This window comes from Pristiophorus japonicus, unplaced genomic scaffold (assembly GCF_044704955.1).
Source record: "Pristiophorus japonicus isolate sPriJap1 unplaced genomic scaffold, sPriJap1.hap1 HAP1_SCAFFOLD_118, whole genome shotgun sequence".
In the NCBI taxonomy this organism is placed as follows: Eukaryota; Metazoa; Chordata; class Chondrichthyes; family Pristiophoridae; genus Pristiophorus; species Pristiophorus japonicus.
In genome coordinates this window covers 1,052,649-1,062,648 of record NW_027250842.1, presented here as the reverse complement: position 1 = coordinate 1,062,648, position 10,000 = coordinate 1,052,649, and the positions used below count along the sequence as shown (strand labels likewise).

The window sequence follows — 10,000 nt, the reverse complement described above, 5'->3', positions numbered from 1 at the left end:
TACTGAGGGAGCGCCGCACTGTCGGAGGGGCAGTACCTCGGGATGGGACACGTTAAACCGATTGAACTCTCACTATTGGAAGAAGAGTGGGGGGGGTAGTTCTCCCCAGTGTCCTGAGGCCAATATTTATCCCGCAACCAACATTGCTTAATTCAAAAATCAACTCCGCTCATTCAGCTCATTGCTGTTTTATGGTGGGATCTTGTTGTGTTCAAATGGCTGCCACATTTGTCCACACAACTGTCCCTCAACGATAATGTTTCAGGTGTGAAGCACTTTGGGATTTGCTAGGGATGTGAAAGGCGCTATATAGATGTGCGAGTCCGTTTTTGCCTCACAAGTTGGCGATCCCAAGCACCCTGCCAAGCACAAGGCCTGGGGGGGGGGGGGGCACTGGAGGCCTGGGTCTGGGCCTGAGATCCTGGTAGGGGGACTGGACCGCGTATAAAGGGTGAGGGGTTTTGAATATTCTGGGCTCCAAACCGCAGCCTAGTGGCCTAGCCTGCTCCATCTCTGTCTGTCTCTATGTCTCTCTGTCTCTGCGTATCTTTCTTTCTCTCTCTCTCTCTCTCTCACTCCCTCTCTCTATCTCTCTGCCTCTGTCTCTCCCTCTATCTCTGTCTCTCTCCCTCCCTCTATATCGCTGCCTCTCCCTCTATCTCTGTCTCTCTTCCCCCTGTCTCTCTCCCTCCCTCTCTTTTGCTGCCTCTCTCCCTCTATCTCTTCCCCCTCTCTCTATCTCTGTTTCTCTCTCTGTCTCTCTCCCTCCCTCTCTATCGCTGCCTCTCTCCCTCTATCTCTGTCTCTCTTCCCCCTCTCTCTCTCTCTCTCTGTCTCTCTCCCTCCCTCTCTATCGCTGCCTCTCTCCCTCTATCGCTCCCCCTCTCTCTCTCACTCTCTCTATCTCTGTTTCTCTCTCTCTCTCTGTCTCTCTCCCTCCCTCTCTATCGCTGCCTCTCTCCCTCTATCTCTCCCCCCCTCTATCTCTCCCCCCCCCCTCTATCTCTCCCCCCTCTATCTCTCCCCCCCTCTCTCTCTCTCTCCCCCCTCTATCTCTCCCCCCCTCTCTCTCTCTCTCCCCCCTCTCTCTCTCTCTCTCCCCCCCATCTCTCTCTATGTTTCTCTCTCTGTCTCTCTCCCTCCCTCTCTTTTGCTGCCTCTCTCCCTCTATCTCTCCCCCTCTCTCTCTCTCTCTCTATCTCTGTTTCTCTCTCTGTCTCTCTCCCTCTATCTCTCCCCCTCTCTCTCTCTCTCTCTCTCTCTGTCTCTCTCTCTCTCTCTCTCTCTGTCTGTCTCCCTCCCTCTCGCTCTCTCTCTCCCTCTATCTCTCCCCCTCTCTCTCTCTCTGTTTCTCTCTCTGTTTCTCTCTCTGTTTCTCTCTCTGTTTCTCTCTCTGTTTCTCTCTCTGTTTCTCTCTCTGTTTCTCTCTCTGTCTCTCTCTCTGTCTCTCTCTCTGTCTGTCTCCCTCCCTCTCGCGCTCTCTCTCTCCCTCTATCTCGCTCTCTCTCTCCCTCTATTTCTCCCCCTCTCTCTCTCTCTATCTCTGTTTCTCTCTCTGTCTCTCTCTCTCTCTCTCTCTCACAAGAATCGAGCCAACATTGGGCCAAGTATTGGTTCAGTCACTAAACCCCTGAACCTATTACATTACGTATAATGACCAATCCCATGACCACATTCTCTTCTCCAGTGTTCACGTCGCTTCACCGGAGTGTGATGCCATAAAAATTTGACTCTGTCTTTTGAGCAGCAGAGAAAATAGGTGCAGGAGTGGGCCATTCGGCCCCTCGAACCTGCGCCATCGTTCAATATGGTCATGGCTGATTGGAGGTCAAGGCATATGTAGAAATTAGCGCAGGTGGCCAAAAGTTCGGTCAAAGAGGTCGGTTTTAAGGAGCGTCTTGAAGGAGGGTAGAGAGACGGAGAGGTTTAGGGAGCCAGTTCCAGAGTTTGGGGTCCAGGTAACAGAAGGCATAGCCATTAAAGGTTATCAGGGATGGTCAAGGGGGCTGAATTGGAGGCCCCGCGGCATTCTGGGAGTTGTAGTTCCCTCGCCCTTGGCCGTCGGGCAAAAGGCGCCGGAAGAAACTACAACTCCCATAACACCCCGCACGACCAGACCAGACCAGACCTCCATCTAAAGCAAATAGAAATATATACTTTTTTAATTAAAATTTTGAAGCTGAAAAGGAATAGTGACAAAAACAAAAAACTTAAAAAAAGAATTATTCATTTTAGATTTAAAAAAAAACGACCCTGAGATCCCGCCCTCTTTTATTTCAAATCCCCCCCGGCTATTGGTCAGCGTCGCCGTGGCGCGTGATCCGATTGGCCGGGCAGGTTGTCAATCAGCTGTTTTGACTCTTTCGCGTCCGCCTCCTTCTCGTCACGCGCGCCGACGGTTGACGGCTCCGAATCGGCGCGTGCGTCAGGTCCCGCCCTTTCAATCGCCGCAGCCTTATTGGTCGGCCTCGCCACCGCCCTGCGGTTCCGATTGGTCGCAGCGTCGGTCAATCCTGTGTTTTTTTCGTTTGACGAAGGGGTGCCACGCCCACCACACGCGCCGTGCTGAGGTCACGTGCCGGTCTCCAACCGTCCAGCTCGAGCGTCAGGTCCCCGCCCCTTCAATCAGTCCGCCCCCTCCCCGCGCGCCTATTGGTCAGTCTCGCCGCAGCTCGGCATCCGATTGGCGGAGCGGGGTTGTCGATCATCTTGTTGGTCACGCCCCCCCGCCCTCCCCTCCCCTCCCGCCGCGCGCCGCCCTCCTGACGCCAGACGCTGAGGTCCCGCCCCCACCTTCCCATGACAACCTTCAGCCGCCCCGCCGCCCATTGGTCAGCCGCGCCGCGGCGCGGGCGCTGATTGGCCGCGGCGGCTGTCACTCCAGGCGGTGGGGCGTCGGGCGGTGCCGCCCAGCGCCGAATGCAAACAATGATGGCGGTGCGGCGGCCGTGAGAGGAAAGGAGAGGAGAGGGACACGGCCCGCGTTCTCTATGTGTCTGCGGGAGACGGGTAAGTGAGACCTGGGGGGGGGGGACATTAAATGGGGAGGAGGGGATTATTGGGACGGTGAGGATTAATCTCTGAATCGCTGGGACCCCACGTGGGGCAGCAGCCAATCATTGGGGACCAAGTGGGTCAGCAGCCAATCATTGGGGACCTAGTGGGTCAGTAGCCAATCATTGGGGACCAAGTGGGTCAGCAGCCAATCATTGGGGACCTAGTGGGTCAGCAGCCAATCATTGGTGACCTAGTGGGTCAGCAGCCAATCACTGGGGAACAAGTGGGTCAGGAGCCAATCATTGGGGACCAAGTGGGTCAGCAGCCAATCACTGGGGACCAAGTGGGTCAGCGGCCAATCACTGGGGACCAAGTGGGTCAGTAGCCAATCACTGGGGACCAAGTGGGTCAGCAGCCAATCACTGGGGACCAAGTGGGTCAGCAGCCAATCACTGGGGACCAAGTGGGTCAGTAGCCAATCATTGGGGACCTAGTGGGTCAGCAGCCAATCATTGGGGACCTAGTGGGTCAGCAGCCAATCACTGGGGACCAAGTGGGTCAGTAGCTAATCATTGGGGACCAAGTGGGTCAGTAGCCAATCACTGGGGACCAAGTGGGTCAGCAGCCAATCACTGGGGACCAAGTGGGTCAGCAGCCAATCACTGGGAACCAAGTGGGTCAGCAGCCAATCATTGGGGACCAAGTGGGTCAGCAGCCAATCACTGGGGACCAAGTGGGTCAGCAGCCAATCACTGGGGACCAAGTGGGTCAGCAGCCAATCATTGGGGACCAAGTGGGTCAGCAGCCAATCACTGGAGACCTAGTGGGTCAGCAGCCAATCATTGGGGACCTAGTGGGTCAGTAGCCAATCATTGGGGACCAAGTGGGTCAGCAGCCAATCACTGGGGACCAAGTGGGTCAGCAGCCAATCATTGGGGACCAAGTGGGTCAGCAGCCAATCATTGGGGACCAAGTGGGTCAGCAGCCAATCACTGGGGACCAAGTGGGTCAGTAGCCAATCACTGGGGACCAAGTGGGTCAGTAGCTAATCATTGGGGACCAAATGGGTCAGTAGCCAATCACTGGGGACCAAGTGGGTCAGCAGCCAATCACTGGAGACCTAGTGGGTCAGCAGCCAATCATTGGGGACCTAGTGGGTCAGTAGCCAATCATTGGGGACCAAGTGGGTCAGCAGCCAATCATTGGGGACCAAGTGGGTCAGCAGCCAATCACTGGGGACCTAGTGGGTCAGTAGCCAATCATTGGGGACCAAGTGGGTCAGCAGCCAATCACTGGGGACCAAGTGGGTCAGCAGCCAATCACTGGGGACCAAGTGGGTCAGCAGCCAATCACTGGGGACCAAGTGGGTCAGCAGCCAATCATTGGGGACCAAGTGGGTCAGCAGGCAATCATTGGGGACCAAGTGGGTCAGCAGCCAATCACTGGGGACCAAGTGGGTCAGCAGCCAATCACTGGGGACCAAGTGGGTCAGCAGCCAATCATTGGGGACCAAGTGGGTCAGTAGCCAATCATTGGGGACCAAGTGGGTCAGTAGCCAATCATTGGGGACCAAGTGGGTCAGTAGCCAATCATTGGGGCCAAAACAGCAAGAGTTTCTATAGGTATATAAAAAGGAAAAGGGTAGCCAAAGTAAATGTTGGTCCCTTAGAGGACGAGACGGGGGAATGGGGAACATGGAGATGGCAGAAACTCTGAACAAATATTTTGTATCAGTCTTTACAGTAGAGGACACTAACAATATCCCAACAGTGGATAGTCAAGGGGCTATAGGGGGGGAGGAACTTACCACAATCACAATCACGAAGGAGGTGGTACTCAGTAAGATAATGGGACTAAAGGCAGATAAATCCCCTGGACCTGATGGCTTGCATCCTCGGGTCTTGAGAGAAGTAGCAGCAGGGATAGTGGATGCATTGGTTGTAATTTACCAAAATTCCCTGGATTCTGGGGAGCTCCCAGCAGATTGGAAAACTGCAAATGTAATGCCCCGATTTAAAAAAAAAAAGGAGGCAGACAAAAAGCAGGAAACTATAGACCAGTTAGCCTAACATCTGTGGTTGGGAAGATGTTGGAGTCTGTTATTAAAGAAGCAATAGCAGGACATTTGGAAAAGCAGAACTCGGTCAGGCAGAGTCAGCATGGATTTATGAAGGGGAAGTCATGTTTGACAAATTTGCTGGAGTTCTTTGAGGATGTAATGAACAGGGTGGATAAAGGGGAACCAGTGGATGTGGTGTATTTGGATTTCCAGAAGGCATTTGATAAGGTGCCACATAAAGGTTACTGCAAAAGATAAAAGTTCACGGGGTTGGGAGTAATATATTAGATATAGGATTGGATTAGATAGAGGATTGGTGAACTAACAGAAAACAGAGAGTCGGGATAAATGGTTCATTCTCGGGTCGGCAATCAGTAACTAGTGGGGTGCCGCAGGGATCAGTGCTGGGACCCCAACTATTTACAATCTATGTTAACGACCTGGAAGAAGGGACCGAGTGTAACGTAGACAAGTTTGCTGACGATACAAAGATGGGAGGAAAAGCAATGTGTGAGGAGGACACAAAAAATCTGTAAAGGGACATAGACAGGCTCAGTGAGTGGGCAAAAATTTGTCAGATGGAGTATAATGTTGGAAAGTGTGAGGTCATGCACTTTGGCAGAAAAAAAATCAAAGAGCAAGTTATTATTTAAATGGAGAGAGATTACAAAGTGCAGCGGGACCTGGGGGTTACTTGTGCATGACACACAAAAGGATAGTATGCAGGCACAGCAAGTGATCAGGAAGGGCCAATGGTATCTTGGCCTTTATTGCAAAGGGGATGGAGTATAAAAGCAGGGAAGTCTTGCTCCAGTTATACAGGATATTGGTGAGGCCACACCTGGAGTACTGCGTGCAGTTTTGGTTTCCGTATTTACGAAAGGATATATTTGCTTTGGAGGCAGTTCAGAGAAGGTTCACTCGGTTGATTCCGGGGATGAGGGGGTTGACTTATGAGGAAAGGTTGAGGAGGTTGGGCCTCTACTCATTGGAATTCAGAAGAATGAGAGGTGATCTTATCGAAACATATAAGATTATGAGCGGGGCTTGACAAGGTGGATGCAGAGAGGATGTTTCCACTGATGGGGGAGACTAGAACTAGGGGGCATGGTCTTAGAATAAGGGGCCGCCCATTTAAAACTGAGATGAGGAGAAATTTCTCTCTGAGGGTTGTAGATCTGTGGAATTCGCTGCCTCAGAGAGCTGTGGAGGCTGGGACATTGAATAAATTTAAGACAGAAATAGACAGTTTCTTAAACGATAAGGGAATAAGGGGTTATGGGGAGCGGGCAGGGAAGTGTAGCTGAGTCCATGATCGGATCAGCCATGATCTTATTGAATGGCGGAGCAGGATCGAGGGGCCGAATGGCCGACTCCTATTCCTATTATGTTTTTATTAGGTGGGATCAGCAGCCAATCATTGGGGACAAGTGGGATCAGCAGCCAATCCCAAAGCAAAATACTGCGGATGAGGGATTTCAGTTCCGTGGGGAGACGGGAGAAGCTGGAATTGTTCTCCTTGGAGCAGAGAAGGTTGAGGGGAGATGTGATCGAGGTGTTCAAAATCATGAGAAGTCTAGACAGAATAGATAGAGGGAAGCTGTTCCCATTGGCAGAAGGGTCGAGAACCAGAGGACACAGATTTAAGGCAATTGGCAAAAAGACTTGCATTAATATAGCGCCTTATGATGAGAGATTGTACCTATACTCTCTGGAGTTTAGAAGAATGAGAGGTGATCTCATTGAAAAATATAAGATTCTGAGGGGGATTGACCGGGTAGATACAGGGAGGGTGTTTCCCCCCCGGGGCTGGGGAGTCTAGAACCAGGGGTCACAGTCTCAGGATAAGGGGTCGGCCATTTAGGACGGAGATGAGGAGAAACTTCTTCACTCAGAGAGGGGGTGAATCTTTGGAATTCTCTGCCCCAGAGGGCTGTGGAGGCTCAGTCTTTGGGTATATTCGAGGCTGAGATCGACAGGTTTTTGGACATTAAGGAATCGAGGGATATGGGGATCGGGAGGAGAAGTGGAGTTGAGGTCGAAGATCAGCCGTGATCTTATTGAGTGGCGGAGCAGGCTCAAGGGGCCGTGTGGTCGACTCCTGCTCATTCTTATGTTCACGACCACCATACGTCCCAAAGTGCAATACACTCAAGGAATTACTTTTTGATGTAATGCAGGAAACGCGGCAGCCAATTTGCGCACAGCAAGCTCCCACACACAGCAATGTGTTAATGACCCAGATAATCTGTTTTTGTGATGTTGATTCAGGGATAAATATTGGCCACAATATCGGGAATAACTCCCCTGCTCCTCTTCGAAATAGTGCCATGGGATTTTTTATGTCCACCTGAGAGAGCAAACAGGACCTCAGGTTTAACGTCTCATCAGAAAGACGGCACCTCCGACAGTGCGGTGCTCCCTCAGTACTGCCCCTCCGACAGTGTGGCACTCCCTCAGTACTGCCCCTCCGACAGTGTGGCGCTCCCTCAGTACCGCCCCTCCGACAGTGCGGCACTCCCTCAGTACTGCCCCTCCGACAGTGTGGCGCTCCCTCAGTACTGCCCCTCTGACGGTGCGGCGCTCCCTCAGTACCGCCCCTCCGACAGTGCGGCACTCCCTCAGTACCGCCCCCCCGACAGTGCGGCACTCCCTCAGTACCGCCCCTCCGACAGTGCGGCACTCCCTCAGTACCGCCCCTCCGACAGTGCGGCACTCCCTCAGTACCGCCCCTCCGACAGTGCGGCACTCCCTCAGTACTGCCCCTCCGACAGTGCGGCACTCCCTCAGTACCGCCCCTCCGACAGTGCGGCACTCCCTCAGTACCGCCCCTCCGACAGTGCGGCACTCCCTCAGTACTGCCCCTCTGACGGTGGGGCGCTCACTCAGTGCTGCCCTTTCGGGTGAGACGTTAAACCTAGAGTCTGCTTTCTCAGGTGGATGTAAAAGATCTCAAGGCACGAAGAACATAAGAAATAGGAGCATGAGTTGGCCACCTGGCCCCTCGAGCCTGCTCCGCCATTTAATACGATCATGGCTGATCTGATCATGGACTCAGCTCCACTTCCCCGCCCGCTCCCCATAACCTTTATTCCCTTATCGCTCAAAAGTCTGTCTCAAAAATCTGTCTATCTCCGCCTTAAATATATTCAATGTCCCAGCCTCCACAGCTCTCTGAGGCAGAGAATTCCACAGATTTACAACCCTCTGAGAGAAGAAATTCCTCCTCCTCTCCGTCTTAAATGGGCGGCCCCTTATTCTGAGACATGCCCCCGAGTTTTACGCAGAAGAGCCGGGGGGGCAGGGTTCGCCCAGTTTCCTGGGCCAATATTTATCCCTCCATCCACATCACGAAGAAAGAGATGGTCTGGTCACCCTCACATTGCCCGTTTGTGGGAGCTTGCTGTGCGCAAGTTGAGCTGCCGCGTTTCCCACCTTCCAACAGTGTCCACACTTCCAAAATTGGCTGACGAGAGCTTTTTGAGACGTCCGGTGGTCGAGAAAGGTGCTATAGAAATGCAACTCCATTTCTTTCACGTGAGCTGGCGCTGGTTGGCGAAGCTGGGCGTCCTCCCTCTCACCCCCATGTGTTATCGTTCTCTCTCTCGCGCTCCAGGAAACGACGCCATGGCAGAAGATGGAGCGGAGGAGGAACGGGCCAAGCTGGAAGCTGCCCGCAGTCGAGCTGCCACGGCCAAAAACCTGGCTTTCCTGAAGGCCCGCTCGATGGACGTGACCTTCGACGTGGGCGACGACTACGAGATCATCGAGACCATCGGCACCGGGGCCTACGGGGTGGTGTCCTCCGCCCGCCAGAGGCAGACAGGTGGGCACGGGGAGAACGGGGGCATCGCCTTCCAACCCTGTCACCTCCTCACCCCCCTCAACTCCCCTCACCCCCTCTCTCACCCCCTCTCACCCCCTCTCTCACCCCCTCCCAACCCCCCTCACCCCCTCTCTCACCCCCCCAACCCCCTCTCTCACCCTCCCTACCCCCTCACCCCCCCCACCCCCTCTCTCCGCCCTCCCAACCCCCTTCACCCTCTCAACCCCTCTCTCACCCCCCCTCAACCCCTCTCACCCCCTCTCACCCCCTCTCTCACCCCCTCCCAACCCCCCTCACCCCCTCTCTCACCCCCTCTCTCACCCCCTCTCTCACCCTCCCAACCCCCCTCACCCCCCTCAACTCCCCTCTCACCCCCTCTCACCCCCTCTCTCACCCCCTCCCAACCCCCCTCACCCCCTCTCTCACCCCCCCAACCCCCTCTCTCGCCCTCCCTACCCCCTCTCTCGCCCTCCCTACCCCCTCTCTCACCCCCCCAACCCCCCCTCTCGCCCTCCCTACCCCCTCTCTCACCCTCCCAACCCCCTCTCTCACCCTCCCTACCCCCTCTCTCACCCACCCTACCCCCTCTCTCACCCTCCCAACCCCCTCTCTCACCCTCCCTACCCCCTCTCTCACCCTCCCAACCCCCTCTCTCACCCTCCCAACCCCCTCTCTCACCCTCCCTACCCCCTCTCTCACCCTCCCAACCCCCTCTCTCACCCCCTCTCTCACCCTCCCAACCCCCCTCACCCCCTCTCTCACCCCCTCTCTCGCCTCCTCTCTCACCCTCCCAACCCCCTCTCTCACCCTCCCTACCCCCTCTCTCACCCTCCCTACCCCCTCTCTCACCCTCCCAACCCCCTCTCTCACCCTCCCTACCCCCTCTCTCACCCTCCCAACCCCTCTCTCACCCTCCCAACCCCCTTCACCCTCTCAACCCCTCTCTCAACCCCCCCTTCAAACCCTCTCTCACCCCCCTCAACCCCTCTCTCACCCCCTCACCATCCCAACCCCCCTCACCCCCTCTCTCTCCCCCTTAATTCCCCTCACCCCCTCTCGCACCCTCCCAACAACCCTCAGACCCTCCCAACACCCCCTCACCCTCTCTCTCACCCCCC

General features: G+C 54.9%; 1 protein-coding gene across 1 annotated transcript in view; it reads left to right on the top strand.

The window, feature by feature from the left end:
- The first annotated feature begins 2,813 nt into the window (after positions 1-2,813).
- Positions 2,814-10,000, top strand: part of LOC139242039 (mitogen-activated protein kinase 7-like) — a 7,516-nt gene continuing 329 nt past the window's right edge. Inside the window, exons 1-2 of the mRNA XM_070870173.1 lie at positions 2,814-3,009; positions 8,673-8,921. Coding sequence (XP_070726274.1) covers positions 2,991-3,009; positions 8,673-8,921 — 268 coding nt within the window. The 5' untranslated portion in view covers positions 2,814-2,990. The remainder of the gene's footprint in view (positions 3,010-8,672; positions 8,922-10,000) is intronic.